Genomic DNA, 18,107 nt, shown 5'->3' on the forward strand with positions numbered 1-18,107 from the left:
TATAAAGCAAAGTAGCTGTCAGCCAGCCCTCGCAAAAGAAAAATAAATGGCCTCAGATGATATGCAGTTGTTTTCCACCAAAAGGATCTAGTGTGATTGGCTGGATCAATTTCTGCTCAGATCTACAGGAGTTACCTTGACTACTTATACTGAGTATAAGGCACTACCAGTACCAAAAAAAGTAAAATTATTAATCACACATGCAATAATTAGAAACAAGAGGATACATTTTAAATAATAAGATTTTTTTCCTTTACTTGACATGTGTCATTAAAAAACATAGCTACCAAAAACATTTTATTCAGAGACTAGTTCTCCAAAGCATTCAAAGTATTTTAGATATTTTTTTTTCCTCTCCACCTGAGCTCAAGGATTATCTGCATTTTATAGAGGAAGAAAGTCTCCTCCCGCTCCTCCAGTGACCTCTCAGGGACTGTGTACTGGCCATGTTTTATCTGTCCATCCTCTCCCCTAAATGTCAGGTTGTAATTGCCACATGCTGCTGAGGTCTCTCAATCTGGTATCTCCAGATCTGCCTTATCTGGATTTCAACCACACTGCCTTCCTTTCAGTTTTTGAAGCACATCAAACTCCTTCCTGACTCAGGGTTTTTGCATTTGCTGTTCCCTCTTCCAGAAGGCCAGTCTCCTTCTCACAGATTTCTCTTACAATGTCAGCTCCTTGGAAAGAGAGAGGTCTTCCCTGACCACCCTATTTAAAGCCTTCCTCCCTCTCTCCGTGCTGTTATTGCCCTCCCCCACCCCGGTAATTCTACCTGACATCATTCTGTTTCTCAGTTTATCATCACAGGATATTATCTGATTTATTTATTTGTGTATATCACTGCCCCCCACTAGACTATAAGTCCTTTTGTAACTGATCAGGACCCTATGGGACCTTCCCAGAACAGACACTCCCCACGCACACCTATGTCCTCTGCCTGCCTTTTGTTTGTAGAAAAACTTTAATCAAAGAATAAATTTAATCAGAGAAGTGAGAAAATGCAGAAAGAAAGGAGAACAGTCATACAAGACAAAATAATAATAGTTTAGCCATTAAACAAAGTCAAGGACCTTTAGTTCCTCCTCAAGGACTATAGATAATATTCTGAGGCACGTCCTTCGAGCTGTTTCGCAGGTACTGAAACCCCCACCAGGCAGAAGAAGTTAACTGTATGCTGCCCACAAGCACATAGACCTCAGACCCGTCGGAACCAGAAGGTTGATGATGTCGACTCACCACCAACCAATCAGAAGAACGTCCATAAGGTGATCACATACCCCACAACTCCCCTCCCTTACCCTCTTTCTAAAATGCTTTCTCTGAAAGCCTTCAGGGAGTTCAGGCCTTTTTAGCTCTAGCTGCCTGGACTCCTTGCTTTGTGCCCTGCAATAAACACTGCACTTCCCTTCACCACAACCTGCATAAGAAGATTGGCTTTACTGTGAGCAAGTGAGCTGACCCAAGTTTGGTTCGATAACACTTAGATGTCAGGAACTTTGTCAGACTTGTTCAATGCTGTATCCCCAAGACTTAAGATGGTGTCTGACACAAGTAGGGGGCTCAATAAGTACTCACCGAATAAATAAATAAATATATTGATGTACATATGGATGAACGAATGGATGGAATACTTAAACATCCAACTCAGGGGACTTCCCTGGTGGTCCAGTGGCTAAAACTCTGTACTCCCAATGCAGTGGCCCCAGGTTTGATCCCTGGTCAGGGAACTAGATCCCGCATGAGGCAAAGATGATCGCACATGCTGCAACTAAGACCCGGCACAGCCAGATAAATAAATAAATGTTAAACAAAACAAAACAAAAACATCCAACTCAGGATAACATAGCACATCCGTGTTTACTTGAAACATCTCTCAAGTTTCCCTTTTCTCCCTCTATTGACAAACCATGTTCATGGAATAGGTGTGCAAAGATAACTTTAAAAGTTAAATACATCAGATAAAGAAGCTGTTGTATATGTATATAAAATGGAACATTAGCCATAAAAGGAATAAAATAATGCCATTTGCAGCAACATGGATGGACCTAGAGATTATCATACTAAGTGAAGTAAGTCAGAGAAAGACAAATATCATATATCACTTATATGTGAAATCTAAAATATGATACAAATGAACTTATTTACAAAACAGAAATAGGCTCACAGACATAGAAGACAAACTTATGGTTACCAAAGAGGAAAAGGTAGGGAGAGGGATAAATTAGGAGTTTGGGATTAACATATACACAGCATTATATATAAAATAGATAACCAACAAGGGCCTACTATATAGCACAGGGCGCTATATTCAATATTTGGAACAACCTATATGGGAAAAGAATCTGAAAAAGTACATATATATATATATATATATATATATATATATAAAACTGAATCACCTTGCTGTATACCTGAAACTAACACAGCATTGTAAATCAACTATACTTCAATTTTTTAAAAAAAGGGGAAAAAAAAGACCTTAAAAATTTTTTTAAAAGTTAAGTACATTTAAGTAATAAGATAGTTGGGCGGGCCCTCAAATTACAATTTGCCTTAAAAAAGTGCCATTATTTCATTTATCTCATGAGAGAGAATTTTACTAAGACAATATCAAATTTGGATTTATATTAAAGAATGTGGTTTTTCCTCTACTATCTGAAACATTTACTGAATTATACTATATAAAAATGAATATTTATTGACACTGAAATTTGCCTGAAATTGGAATGGACTGCCACACATGTTTGGAAAGAATTCTTTTGTTTAGTGATTTTCTTAAAAAAGAATAAATTCTCATCTTTTAAAACAAGTTTCATTCCTCAAGAGGCAATGATTTCTCAAGATCCCATCATTAAATGATAAAGCAATCAATAATTAGACAAGTATTTCTCCAGTATCTATTACATTGTCATAATTTGCCAAGGTATTGTGTAGAGTTGCAAAACAAGACTAGCATTATACTCTTACTTGCTTGAAATATATACGTTTGTGTGCATAGAAAAAAAAAACAAGAAGGAAATAAGCAAAAAGCTTAGCAGAGATTATGTGGGTGATAAGAAATGATTGCTATTTTCAATTTTAATATATTTTCCAACTTGTTCACTACAGACATATTTAATTTTTTAATACCATAAGAGACATATAACATATTATTTTTGTCTTTAAGGAGCAGATCTTATATCTGGAGAGGGGGGAAAAAGTACCATTCAGGAAATAAATGAAAAACAATAGAGTACAAAACTGTATGCTTACTGAAAATAAGCCAAATCAGTTTTCAGAGGAGAGATCAGAAAAAGAGAAAGTTAAAGTTATCTTTTTGTTTAAATATGGCAGAAACTTAGCATCTATTGTCTTGAGAAAATTAACAAACATAATAAAAATAAAGCTCACAGATCAGAGTTGAAATTCCCAGGGAAAATGACTTTCCCTGGCAATTGGTTTTTCATCAATGTCAATGTGAAAAGTAGACAGTGTTTCTTTTTGAAATGTTAACAATGAGTCAAATGCTGCCTCCAAACAGAAGTGATTCAATTCAATTCTACATTTTAAAAAAAAAGCAAGAAATAAGGTACAAACATTACAGTTCAAAGGTAGAAAATGATAAAAATCAGAATCTAGGTTGCTTTTAAAAACAGACTTTGGGGGCATTATTTGCATATTTCTGTTATTTTGCAATTCTACTGATTAGAGAAATTTTTAAGTTGGAAAAAAAAAAAAGACGAAAAAGAAACTAAGTAAAATTTGCCCTCTAGACCAGAAGAAGGTAGCAAGACTGAATTCTCTCAATTTAAATAAACACAGGACTCAATTAAGTCATTCTTGTAACACACGAAATCACTCAAATATATAGCTACACTTATGATTTTATATATATTCATATTTCATCAATTCTATTATGCCATTAATTGTAAAACTCACAATTATTTTATGAACCACTAAGAAAGAAAAAAAATGCTGCCAATTGAACTATAACACATCATCAATTATGAGTCCTGATAGAATGTGAAAAATCTGCATTTTAGAATCAGTGAAATATAATATACAACTTGTGACCATGTAGTGAATGTTTGCTGCACCCACAGGTATGAGACCAGGGTTCATGCTTCTTTGTTCATCACTGTATCATGGCCAGCACTCATAAATTCTTAATAAGTCCTTGAATGAATGAATGAATGAATGAACAAATAAGTGAGTGTGCAGATCTAATAGTGGACTTTGTCTTACACTCCAAATGCCTAAAGGATATAAATAAGGAAATGCATTTTAATCAGCATGAACTGCTAAATAAGTGCTGGAAGGTAACAATAATATTGTCTGACATTTCTTTTTGAAGTGACACATCTATCTCTTTGGAAAGAAGTCCTGGAAATGATTAAATTCTGGTAAATAAGAACCACCCACCTCTATGTGAAACAGGTGAAGCTTGATTTCTAAAGTGAGTAATTTGAGGTGTTTAATATAACAAGTAAATTGGGTGGGGAGAGTCAGCTGTTATCACCTCCTACTCGTTTCTATTTTTAAAGGATGGCCAAATTCAGACTAGTGAGAAAAGCAGTTCTATACTTTTATAGAAACCTGTAAGGGAGATGCCATTCTGTCCATGCACCATTTATTTCTTCAATAGAAAAAGCATTTAGGGCTTCCCTGGTGGCGCAGTGGTTGAGAGTCCGCCTGCAGATGCAGGGGACGCGGGTTCGTGCCCTGGTCCGGGAAGATCCCACATGCCGCGGAAAGGCTGGGCCTGTGAGCCATGGCCGCTGAGCCTGCGCGTCCGGAGCCTGTGCTCTGCAACGGGAGAGGCCACAACAGTGAGATGCCCGCGTACAGCAAAAAAAAAAAAAAAAAAAGAAAAAAGAAAAAGAAAATGCATTTAACAAAGAAAAAAAAGGCAATATATTCATCCAGGTACATTAAGTCTTATTATAGTGCGATAATTGTTAAACCAAATCCTTATCTAGAAAGATGCAGTTCAAAGAATTCTGTCTATTCTCCAGGGGAAGTTACACCATTGACTCCTAGTGTTATTTGATAGCTTCTTTTCTCCTCTGTCCTTCTGAGACCTCTAACCCACTCCCTGTTCCTTTGAATTGCTACCATCACCATATGATCACCAAGTTGTGATACAAAGTGGTCCACAGAGCTGACTGGACTAGACTAAAAATGTTCAAAATAGCAAGTGACAGGGAGCAGAAATGCCTATCAGAATGAGACACAGATTATATTTATATTTGCACAGAATGCCTCCAAATTAAATCAATAAAGAATTGTGAATCATCTAGGTGAGTTACCGTGGAACTGAGTTATAGTATGAAATCTTAGACAGCTATTTAAAAAGTTAAGAAAAATCCATATATATTCACCTGGGAAAATATTCCTAACATAGCCTTAACTGAAAAAAAAAAAGTTGTAGACCAATATGTAGCATAATTTTTAGTTTTTTTAAAAAAAATATGTTTGGGCTATAGCTATATCTTTTTAGAAAACATTATAGAAGGTAATAATGACTGGAGGGAGACATTGTGCTTGCCCTCAAGAAGTTTTTGTCTAGTGAGGGAGATAAGACCTGTATGTAAATCAAATTATGATACTAAGCTAGATAGTGAGAAGTGTCTTAAAGAGAGAGGCCCAGATAAGGTGCCAAGACAATCCAGAGAAGTAACTGGATTAATTCTGAGAGACTCAAGCACTGTTCATGCTTGAGACAGTGTTTTAACTGGACGTTGAAGGTGTGTGTGGGGGTGTGATAAGTGGGGACATTCAGAATCTACTTTAAAAAACTTGCCTCTATTTCAGTGTACTGTATATATGGAGAGAGATGCATATATTTAGTACACATAACAACTTATTATTAAATGTACATTCGAATAACATACAGAAACTTAGAGGGACTGAAAACTTCATTGTAGGTTGTTTAGTAGCATCCCTGGCCTCTTTCCACTACATCTTAGTAGCATCCCCCCAGTATGATAACCAAAAATGTCTCTAGAACTACATATATATATATATATATATATATATATATATATATATATATATGCATTCTCCTCTGCAGATGGATAGAAATTCTGAAGTTCATGACCTGGATTTTTTTTTTTTGTGACTGCACAGCATGTGGGATCTTAATTCCCCAACCAGGGATCGAACCCGTGTCCCCTGCATTGAAAGCACAGTCTTAAGCAATGGACGGCGAGGGAAGTCCTTGGATTTCTTTTCAGGTCCTTTCTTCAAGGGTTCTTAACCTTAATAATGGTCAAGTAAGCTTTGGAAGATCTGTTGAAAGTTGTTTACTCATTCATCCCTCTGAAAAACACACACATGTTCACCACACCATGTTGAATACAATTTCAGGGGATTTACACTAGGGTTCTCCTGTGAGGATTCTGTTTCCTGTTCCTTATAGAATGGTCATTGTCTGAATTTTCCAGCTGGGTAACTGAAGGCTGGTGTCCAGAAGGTCCATATTTTAGAGCCTCTTCTGCATTTACTGATAATCAGGAGAGAATCTTCCTGTTTACCAAACTCTCCTTCCCTTCATCTTAACCCGTATTAGTCAGTTTCAGCAAGATTCATCCCAGCAGAAGACAAAACACTAATTAAGTAGGATACATCAGACTCCCCACTCACTCTCTTCTAGTCTTGATTCCTGTTTAGTCCAGTTTATTCCCTCCTTGACTGTTCAGATGAACGAGAAGAAACATCAAAAGAACCAGAGTCAGTCAGGTAAGAAAAGGGGCCACCTGGGCACTTGATTTTGATTGTGAAGTGAAATACACACAAACACAGAAAAGTTCGTATCTAACATTTATGAATAAATTATGAACTCTCTATAACCACCACACACTGGGTACTTCTAAAGAAAGACTTTCTAGAAATCCAAAGTCTTATTAAATGCAAAACTGGCCACTGCTCCTTTCCTCCTCTCCACCTGGTGTGAGAGCTGCGTGTCAGACCTTGGAGCTTCCGGATTCATACAACCTAGGGGTCAAGGTCAGCGTTCCCCGCAATAGCTGACCTCTTCTTCCACGCTGGGCTCTGCTCTCCGTAACCAATTCCCCAGAGGCTGTTTCGCCCCTGACCTCGTAACCCACGTTAGTAATTAGGGCGCGAGTGAGGATTCGGGTGGCCCCTGGGTGACAGCCAGTAAGATTCTTAGCCTTCCTGGTTCGGGAAAGGGAAAGAATTCGGGAGGGGTAGGATTTTTTTTTTTCCCGGTAGGATAGGTGGGGAAAAGACCGCTGCCTGTGTGTCCCTCTTTTGGACTAAGGTGTCTCTGTTGCTCCATAAATAAAACGTCTCACTGCCTTCTGCGAGCGCTATAAAGGCGGCGGAACGGCTGTCCCGGGGGCATTCCGGGCCGGACTTGAGCCGAAGCAGGTGAGATCGTCGCTGAAGATGCAGCGCACCCCACCCCGCCCTGGCTTAACTCCCGGGGAGGCATCGCTGGTTGGGGATGGGACTAGTGGAGGGGGGTGGGGTGACACAGAGCCGCCGGGCAGGGGACAGTACAGCCTTCTTTCTGAGAAGCTGAGTGCGAGAAGGAAGCTAGGAAAACAGGCCGAGGGGTGAGACCTGCTCACCCGCCCAAAGTTCTGTCCCCGGAAGAGCGCGCCCGGCTGCTGGAATTTGCCTGCAGCGCGCGCGCAGCCTCGGGACCCGGGGAGCATGAACTGAGGGTTCCACGCCCGGCCCCGGGGGTTGTGCTTCTTTCCCAGGGCGCGCCTGGCGCTGCGCCCTGGGTCGGGTGCGGGGAGAGAGGGATGTTCACAGGGTCCCCCTTCCTGCCCCCTGCGCGCCGCGGGCCCCAGCCCGGGTTTGGGGAGATTTCAGGACGCGGACAGCGCCCTGGCTGCCCATCTGAGGGGACTGGGTCGGGCTCCCGCCGCCCCTCAGCGCCGGGCTCACTCTCTTATTAAAGTCCGGTTGCGCCAGGCGGCAGGTGCAGGCTCGGAACCCAGAGGTCCTCAGGGCCCCCTGCAGGCTGGAGGTGCGCGCCCGGGGGCTGCGGGCCCGGGCGCAGAGGGCGGCAGCGCGCGGACCAGGGTCTCGGGGATCGGCTCCAACAGGTGGGGCCGGCCGGGGGCGGCTAACGGGCGGTCTTCACCTCCTCTTCTCTTCCCTCGTTCCATCTCCTCCCGCCTCGTCGTCCTCCGCCTCGCAGGTCATGGCAGCGCCGGGCGGCAGGTTGGAGCCGCCGCCGCTCCCCGAGTACAGCTGCAGCTACGTGGTGTCGCGGCCGGTCTACAGCGAGCTCGCCTTCCAGCAGCAGTACGAGCGGCGCCTGCAGGAGCGCAAGACGCTGCGGGAGAGCCTGGCCAAGGGCTGCAGGTAGCAGCCGCGGCGGGCGGGGCGCGGGGCTCAGTGAAGCCGGGAATCCGGGCGCGCCGAGCCGCGGGCGTGCCCGGCGGCGGAGTGTGGGATGCTGCGCCGCCCTGCAGGGTCGACCCGGCTTCGGTCAGCTCACGGACTCTGGCCTTCCCGGTGGGAGAGTGGCTCTATCATTCTCGGCCCGAATCGACCCTAGTCTCGGAAACTCATCTTTGGAGAGGGTGTGTTCGGGGAGCCGCATCTCCTTTTCCTCTCTTGAGGGCACCTGGAGTGCGCCTTGGGGTACAGAGGGTCCCCACGGCCTTCTCGTGAAGGCTAGGCTGAGGAGAGTGGGAGAGCAAGGTGCTCGATTACAGAGAGGTGATGGGTAACCCGTCACCTGACCAAGAATCCTTGAAAGCCCCAAACTCATCTAGGACGGATGCCACTCAGAGACACGAAGTGAAGGCGAGAACACGGAGCGCGTTGTGCTCCAAGCTGTCCACTGTCAGGCAGTAGGGCCCCCCGAGAAGAACCTCCATCAATCTCTAAACCCAAACGGGACACCCGTAAGTAGATATCACAAACAAAAAGGGAACTATCAGCTGCTGCTAGATTTTCTTTCTGTTAAAAAACCTTTTATTATAAAACATTTCAAACACATTCAAAAGTAGGCATAGTAGTGTAATGAACCCCCCCCCATGTTTTTACCCATCACCCAGCTTCAAATATGATCACCTCAAAGTTAATCTTGTTTCACCACATACTTGCCCCGCTCGACTTTTTTTTTTTAACGTAAGTCCCATATGGTGTTTCTTTTTGTTTTTTATTTTGTCTGTATATATCTTTAGGGACTCAAAAAATACAACCACAATTCCATTATCACACACAAAAATTTTAAAATTCCTTAATATAAAAAATTAAGTCCAAAATTTCAAATTGTCTCATAAATATAATTTTTAAAATAATTTATTTGAATCAGGAGTCAAATAGTGTTCACCTACTTTTAATATGTTTCTTCTTTTACCTATAGGTTGTTGAATTTTAAAAACTGGATAGCAAGGTGCAGCAAGATATAGATTCATCATGTAAAGGGTTGTAAAAACTGGCTCCAAGCTCCTATTGCCAAAATATACAGAGTTTGTTTATGTTTCTTGAAAGAAAAAGAGAAGAAGAAGAAAGTGCCTGGGTTAGAAGTCCAAAAATTAATCTCCATTTAAAGACCCTACATTGATCAATCTGGGGCTGGACCAGAAAATGGGTTCTTGCTTAGGGATATTTTCTCAGAGGATTAAGAAGGTGGGAGAGGGGAGGGAACACTTAATCCTGTGTTTTCTAGTACAGTGCATTTAAAAGGGTAAATAGAGTTCTTGGCAAAGACATGGTAAGCACTTCACTGTTAGTATTTTCCATGCAATTCCTATCCTTTTTTCTAAATAGTTAGAAACATTAGCAGAGTTCAGTTCAAAACTTTGTGATTTGCAGTGGGCTGTGACGGAGATTGGATTGGAAGTCCAGTTTTCTTGCCTTTTGACAGTTGTTCAAGAAAGAGAACACTTGGTGTGCTGAAGACTCTCCTGCCCATCTTGGACTGGCTCCCCAAATACCGGATCAAGGAATGGCTGCTTAGTGATACCATTTCGGGATTTAGTACTGGGCTAGTGGGGACACTGCAAGGTAAGATGGTGGTGGACTAGCTCCCAAATTATGGAGAACTGCAGTCTCCAGCAGCCGTTCCTAACTCTCCCCTCGTTCTCATGGGTCTGCAACAAAGGCTTGCTCACCCTCCACAGCCTTCATCTTTCCTCCAGAGTCTGCCCCTTAGTGGTGAGATTCCCCTGTTTCTCCTCTTCCTTGGAGTTCTCTTCCGGGGAAGCCCTGCTGCTTCTTTAGCTGCATGGCTCCAACTAGAGCCCTATCACCTAAGCAGCAGCTTCCCAATTTTCCCTGATCAGAACTCACAGTAAGAAATCTGCATTACATCATGATCTATACACACATATCTCAAGTTTTGTGAAATAATATTTACCCTCACTACAGGTGATACACTCTGCTATTTTCTATTCTGTCCTATTCTATTCTGCTTATATTTTTTAAATGATGATTGTAGGCCGTTAAATTATTTTACATTGCATACATGGTCTTGACCTGCAGTTTGAAACTGACTTAAGGGAAAGGGAAGGACGTATTTTAGCCTGGACTACACGTAAGTGGCTTTTTCTCCCCTTACCTCCCCCTCCCCTTTTTAAATCCATCCCCGTATTTTAATCTTTTGGCAAAATGTCCCAACACAGGACATTTTTTAAACTGTCTTTATGCCACATTTCCATGAACATCTTGGAAATCTATTGCATGGCTGGTGCATAGCAGTATGGGCATTCTCCTTTGTCCTCCACCCCCATCGTCTTGCTTCTGCCCTTGCCTCAACTCTACAAAGCTTCTGGACCATGAAAACAGAAATCTCATTTATTTATTATCATTTTATGGAGTATCTAGTAGGTGCCAGGCACTAGGTATTCTGACATGAATAAGATGCACCACCTGCTTTCAAGGAGCTCATAGTCCAGTGAGGAGATAGATAACAGTTCAATGGAAGGACCAACTGTATAGCAGGGGTAACATTGCTTGGGAAGGGAGTGCACACAGGGGCACTCAACCCAGCCTTCGGAGACTGGGAATGGCTTCCTAGAGGAGGAGTCATCAGAGCTGTTTCCCTGAAGGGTAAGTCTCAGTTTGCCAAGTGATGGGAAGTAGGGTGGGGTAGAAATGTGTGTAGAGAGATGACTTGGAAATGGACTATTTCAGAAGTTAGTAATAGAGGTTGAGCAATGCCATGAGACAAAATTTGCCTATAGAGCTCTCAGCATTATTCAGATCAGGCCAGGGAGATTCCCACAGAGAAGGAAGATGTTCTGTGGCCCCAGTGCAGAGCCACAGCCTGGCCAACCATGTTTTCAATCACAAAGGTGGGTGGGGCAGTGCGGTTCATACGTTAAATGATGCCAAGTGCCGTGTACACAGTGGACTTTAATAGCTGTGACATGGCAACGCCCTGTGGCTCCTGGGGGACAGGAACTGTCTAATTCATATTTGTTTAGCCAGTGCCTAGCATGAGACTGGCACAAAATAGGTGGCCCTGTAAACCTTTACTAAAGAGGACTGAATTGCATTCCTGATAATGAATCATCTTTATGTATGAAAAATGGCGTTTCAAGCTATATCCCCCAAGTGTTCATAGACAAGTATCTTATAAGAATTAACTTTAGTTTTAGTTTCGTTTATTAAGCATCCTGTCCAAGGTCATGGAGCTGGTAAGTTGTGGAGCTGGGATTTGAACCCAGAGTCTAATTCCTAGGATCTTAATTTATAAACGATGCAGTTCCTCACTTTATGACTGATACGCTTTCCAGAAACATTATCTCTATGAAGTTATCTTTGTAAGGTGAATTTCTGGGAGGTGAACGTGGTTCGTTCGTATGTTCGTTCATCATTCATCATCATTCATTCATCGAATAACATATGTAGGCCAGCCATGGGGATTCAGTGGTTTACTGACAGGCATGGGTGGGTACTGACCTCACGGAGCTCATTTTAAGTGGGAGACAGAGGAATTAAATAAATAAGCAGATAAATAGAAAAATAATTACAGATTGTGATATCTGTTATGGTGGATTAAATAGGCTTGAATAGGGATTAATTTGGGGATGGAGTGTTTATTTTAGTTAGAGTGGTCAAGGAAGGCTTCCTGAGGGCGTGAAATTTAATCAGGGTCAGGAGGATGGGAAGGAGACAGCCGTGTAAGGAGCAGAAAGAAGGGTTGTACCAGGCAAAGGTGCAAAGTCCCTGAGGTCAAAAAGAGCATAGTATTTTCAAGGGAGGAACAGGAAGAATTCCAGTGTGGGTGGAGGAGGGGGCGGGCTGGGGGGAGTGAACAGGAGGAGATAAGGTTAGACAGGGCCAGGACTAAGATGCGTAAATGAGTTACTCTCTGGGGGCCTTCTTCAATAATGCGCCCCAGGCACTTCGCTTGCTCGCTTGCCTCTCCCAAGTCCCAGCCCTGAGGATAGATGGTTCGGCTTGAAGCCAATCAAGCAGGAGATTAGAGAGAGCTGCAGAGATCTGAAATAAATATATACATTGCTTGGCTGCACCCGAGATTGAACCGGCGCCCCCTGCATTGGAAGTGAGAAGTCTTAACCACTGTACCACCAGGGAAGTCCCCTGAAATGTATTTTGGAGCGGGAATCACGGGTAATATACTGATGGATTGGGACTGGCTGAGGACCAGGACTGGGATGGAAAACCAAGCATTTCCTTTTGGACATGCCACATTTGAGACGCCAAATATGGAGTTGGAGATACTAGAAGTGGGAAGGTCATTGGAGAGGTCTGGGCTAGACATAAAAGTCCAGAAAGCATCACTTTAGAGGTGATATTTAAAGGAGTGGGAATGCCTGAAACTACCTAGGGAGAAAGGGCAGATGGGGAGGAGAATGGAGCTGGAGTACTTAAAGGTCGGGGAGTTGAGGAGGGGCCACAAAGAAACATGAGGAGGTTGGGCTCAGGAAGTTAGAGAAAAAGAACAGTCTGAGGAATGTGGGGTCAGAAGCCAAGAGAGGAGTTGTTTTCTTTTCTTTCTTTCTTTCCTTTTTTTTTAAGGATAGAGGGGTCTGTAGTATGGAATGCTCTTGGTGATGGAACACAGACAATACTTTTAAGAAGGTTTGCTGTGAAGCAGAGTAGAGAAATGGCTGTAAGCAGAGGCATAAAAGGCAAAGATAGAGTGATGGGAGGATTTATTTTTCTTTTAATATAGGAGGTACTAGAACACAGATGTGACCCAGTGGACCATGAGATCTGTGGTCCATGAGGTAGAGGAGAAACAACTAAAAGTGACAAGAAGGAGCAAGTGTAGATCGGTTCAAGGATAGAAGTGGGAGGGCTGCTCCTTAAAGATAGGTGGGATATTTTCCCTCCATTTTCAAAGGAGAAAAGACAGACAAAACTGTGCAGATGCAGAGAGATTGGAAATTTTGGTAAAAAGCCAACAGGCATCTCATGGAGTCCATGTTTTGGTTGAAGTCTAGGATTCATCTCTAAACAGCGTCTGTATAGAGAAGGGGGATGGGAAGTTTGAGGGGAGTAGGGGAAGTCTGAATAGCTATCTCGGGGTGAGGAAAAGCACACTTCCTGAGGAAATGAAATTGGATGGCCAGGCAGTGTGGAGTTCCCATCTGGGGCTTGTGATCATGAAATTTATGTGAAACTGGCCAGCCCAAATGTAGAGAACTTTAGTTCAGTTATCCAGCTGCTTGGATCCTGGCATGGAATAGGGTGATGCTTGGGTTTGGCCAGACTGGGGCTTTACCAGAGAAGACAGGGGAAGGAGAGAGAGAGTGAAGCCAGGAAGTTCAGAGTACTTGTGAAAATTCTATGGACAAGGAGGCAAGTGAATATGAGAGGCTGCCAAGGATAGTGGATCCGTTCATGGATTAGAAGCCTCCTGAGGACAAAGAAATGTTGCAGTAAGGATTTTGGAGTAGGTGAGCAGGGAGGCTAGGTGGCTGTAGGTGGAGAGCAGGAGGCTCAACGTTGAGATCTCAGAGGTGGCGCTGCAGTTTCTAGGGATGGCAAGGTCCACGCTATAACCAATATAACCACTGGCTGGGCAGCTGAGGGGTAGGGAAAAACTCATCGGAGTTACTGAGAAGCCAGAAATGCTAAGGATCATGAAATCTTTTTTACTTTTATTATTAACAAAAAGTTCCCACTAGGCAGCAAGAAATCAATGCAGCCCTTTTAGTGCTTTTTTTTTTTTGCGGTACTCGGGCCTCTCACTGCTGCGGCCTCTCCCGTCGCAGAGCACAGGCTCACGGATGCGCAGGCCCAGCGGCCACGGCTCACGGGCCCAGCCTCTCCGCGGCACGTGGGATCCTCCCAGACCGGGGCACGAACCCGCGTCCCCTGCATCAGCAGGCGGATTCTCAACCACTGTGCCACCAGGGAAGCCCCCTAGTGCTATTTTTAATCGTACCTATGGGGAACCTGCTCTCTACTTTCTATGGATACTTTTGCCTTCTAGATGCTTCCGAATGTTTGCTAGCACCTTTATCAATATGTGCCACCATCCTACATAGGAAGGGTGCCAACACAAGAGATTCCATAGTTTAAATCAATGGCTTAGATTTCTTTACAAATTATGTAATTTCAAAATTGTTGTACCAAATTCCCTTATAATATGCTTACAGTATATCTGAGTAGCAGTTGTCCTGAAATAGGATACTTTGTGAAAACTGAAAAAGCCCCCATTTTCCAGGCCTGTAAGGACTGCAGAGCCCAGTTTAGGCAAGTGGAAGTTTGAGAAAGACTTGAAAATAATACATAGACTTGAAAAAAATACAAATACTTGGAAAAAACACTCTCAACAACTGCGCCACCAGGGAAGCCCTCTTTTATTTTTTAATATTTAAAAAAAATTTTTTTTTTTTTTGCTTTTGTTTTTGCTCCTTCTTTTCTTGTCTTCCCTTTGTGGCCTCACCTTTCTACTCTATGCTCTTGGGATGACTGTTTATTGCAATTCCTTGTTGTAATTTATATATGAAAACATTTGCATCAGTAATACAGATTCTTCTAGAATGAAAACTCTCTAAGGGCAGAGACTTTGTTTTGTCCACTCCCATATTCCCCCAAACCTAGAACAGTGCCTGGCACATGGAGGGTACATAATCAATAGTTGCTGAATGAATGAATGTTTATTGTGGGAAACTAGAAAATACATATAAGGAACATGAAAAAAATACCTCTTCAACAAATGAGAAGTCTCCTTTGATCCTAGCATATAGATAACCCACTAAACCCATATTTTAGTAAATATCCTACTAGACACATAAATGCACATCTACGTAAAGATATAAAGAAATGTGTGAGAACGGTAAGCACTAAATTCAGGATAGTGGTTGATTCCTGAGGGTGGAGGGTGGAAAGACGATGTGAATGAGAAAGACTATATAGAGAGTTTCAACTGTACTGGCAATAATTTACTTCTTAAGCTAGAGGGTGGGTACATGGGTGTTTATTATATTATAGTCTTTGCATACCTGAATTCTGTTAAATCTTTTCATATTTTTAAATGCGTACAACAAACACGTTTACTTTAACAAGAGTGGAAGCATGCATACTGATCACTATTTTGTGGGTTTTTTTTTTTTTTTTGGCCGCTCTGCTCACTTGTGGGATCTTAGTTCCCTGACCAGGGATTGAACCTGGGCCATGGCAGTGAAAGTGCCAAGTCCTAACCACTGGACCACCAGGGAATTCCCTGATCACTATTTTGAATCCTGCCTTTTCTCACTTATTTCTTATATGCACTTTATTGTACTAGAGATAGGTAAATTATTAGTAGTAAATTATTTCTATGCAGCACATCAACTTCATTTCATAGAATTACAGTATAATTTAGTTAACCACTTCCCTGTTTTGAAACATTCATTCAATAAATAATTTGGGGCACTCAGAGGCCAAGATATTTAGGTTGTTGCCACTTTTTTTTTTTTTTTACTGTTATAAATGTAATCCTTTATTAATGACCCAAAGGTCAAAGGGCTTGATTTTCTCTCACTGTGAGTGAGTAAAATGTAGGGAGGTAATAGAGAGTAAGATGTGCTGACGACCTAAGAAGCATTTAATCAAAAAAAACCCACAGGAGAAGGAAAGGGCTATGGACTGAATGTCTGTGTGCCGCCAAAATTCTTATCTTGAAGGCTTAATCCCCATTGTGATAATATTTGGAGGTGGGAGCCTTTGGGAAGTAATCAGGTAGAGTCCCCTTATAAAAAGAGGAAGAGGCCAGAGCTCACTCTCTCTGTGCCATGTGAGGATACAACAAGAAGGCAGCCATCTGCAAACCAGAAAGAGGGCCCTCACCAGACACTGAAACTGCTGGTACTTTCATCCTGAAGCTCTCAGTCTTCAGAACCGTGAGAAATAGATGTTTGTTGTTTAAGGCAAAAAACAAACAAAAAGCCAACACATTATTGTCTTCCACTGCCATGTACAAGAAAGGTTGAGATTTCTCCATACAGTGTGACATTCATGGACCCAGAAGCCACTTGGGATAGCCTAGCGAAGGTGTTGATCTCCTAGTGGAGAGCCTATGCTATGTACAAAGGTCAGATTTTTTCTTTGTTTGGATCTAACTTCTGTTCCCCCACAAGAAAGGAGAAAGGGCAGGCAACAATGACTGTGTTCCTCACAGCACTGAAACACTGAATTCAGACAAACCCAGCCTGAGCCTTTGAACTGAATTGATCAAGTTTTTTTTTTTTTTTTTTTTTTTTTGCGGTACATGGGCCTCTCACTGTTGTGGGCTCTCCGATGGCGGAGCACAGGCTCCGGATGCGCAGGCTCAGTGGCCATGGCTCACGGGCCCAGCCGCTCCGCAGCATGTGGGATCTTCCCGGACCAGGGCACGAACCCGTGTCCCCCGCATCGGTAGGCGGACTCTCAACCACTGCGCCACCAGGGAAGCCCTTGATCAAGTTTTTAATCAACAACTGACTTGACTTTCTTTTTCCACTCACCTGATGATTGAGTTACTAATCAGTTGAGTCAGCTCCTTTGAGCAGGTGATACGTGAGCTGCAATCATTATCCCAGCTGATTTGAATCATGTTCTGCATCCTAGGGTAGTAAGGAAATCACTCAGAATGAGCTGTAAGTTGAAGAGATCTATGAAAAGGCCTTTCTCTGTACCGTAGACATAAAGCATAACTTTTGTTTCTGAATTTGATCATTTTGGATGTACTTTCAGGCATGGCGTATGCTCTACTAGCTGCTGTTCCTGTTGGATATGGTCTCTACTCTGCTTTTTTTCCTATCCTGACATACTTTATCTTCGGAACATCAAGACACATCTCAGTTGGTAATTATAAGCATATACAATTCTATTTGTTCACATTTAACGTGTTTGGGCTATATTATGTGTGTTCTGCTTCCATATCTTTGTTAATGTTTTCTAGGGAGATAGGGCATCAGTGCTTTACCCGCTTTTCCTATTCAATGATGCAATGGTTCTTAAGTGTAAAGTGTAAGCTTTACACTTAATCCCCTTTTTTTTAATGAAGAGGAGAAAATTGAAAGATTGTTAAAAAATTGTAGCCTACCTTCAAATCTTAGCATGTTTTGCTTTTCAAAAATGTAATACATTTGACTCTATATTTAGAAAGTGTTCTAAAATTAAAAATGACAAGGGAAAAAAATCTTCAATAGGTCTTCAAACCTGCTGTTTTACTAGATTAACTTAGCTTTTACTAAATTATGTTCATCAAATACATATTCATTGTCTTATTAAAGAGCATACTTATTTTAAGTCACTAATATTGGAAGACTGGCAAAATCGTGCCACAACAATTTAGAAACTGAGCTTGGCTGTCCTTCTTAGTAAGGCCCAAAATAGATTTATTTCCTGAACTTCCTAAAATTTGATTTTCTTCTGCTAAAATGTTCTAGCAAATGAGTGTTTTAATGCTATTTTGCAACGTTGACATTTACACTTGAGATAACTTTTCGCCTACATCCATCTGCTGGCTAGACATGTGTACCTGGGCAATCCTTTTGAAACAAATGCAGCCATCTACTACTATATCCCCAGCCCATATCCTTATCCTTCGTTGTATTTCCCCCAGTGTCTGGCATATTGCCTTGTCTATAAAAGGAGATCAGAATGAGGTTATTGACTAAAATAACTTTCTCACCTGGGAGAGTAGATCAGTATCAAATGCATGATGAGGTGAGGAACACAGA

General features: G+C 42.2%; 1 protein-coding gene and 1 non-coding gene across 2 annotated transcripts in view; one reads left to right on the forward strand and one right to left on the reverse strand.

The window, feature by feature from the left end:
- Positions 1-8,164: 8,164 nt before the first annotated feature.
- Positions 8,165-18,107, forward strand: part of SLC26A4 (solute carrier family 26 member 4) — a 48,764-nt gene continuing 38,821 nt past the window's right edge. The window contains exons 1-3 of the mRNA XM_060156209.1: positions 8,165-8,328; positions 9,845-9,984; positions 17,116-17,226. Of these exons, the coding sequence (XP_060012192.1) occupies positions 8,165-8,328; positions 9,845-9,984; positions 17,116-17,226 (415 nt within the window). The remainder of the gene's footprint in view (positions 8,329-9,844; positions 9,985-17,115; positions 17,227-18,107) is intronic.
- On the reverse strand, positions 15,549-15,620 carry TRNAE-UUC (transfer RNA glutamic acid (anticodon UUC)). The gene has a single exon. It is a non-coding gene; the product is annotated as a tRNA-Glu (tRNA).

The sequence above is a fragment of the Lagenorhynchus albirostris genome, chromosome 8 (assembly GCF_949774975.1).
Source record: "Lagenorhynchus albirostris chromosome 8, mLagAlb1.1, whole genome shotgun sequence".
NCBI lineage: Eukaryota > Metazoa > Chordata > Mammalia > Artiodactyla > Delphinidae > Lagenorhynchus > Lagenorhynchus albirostris.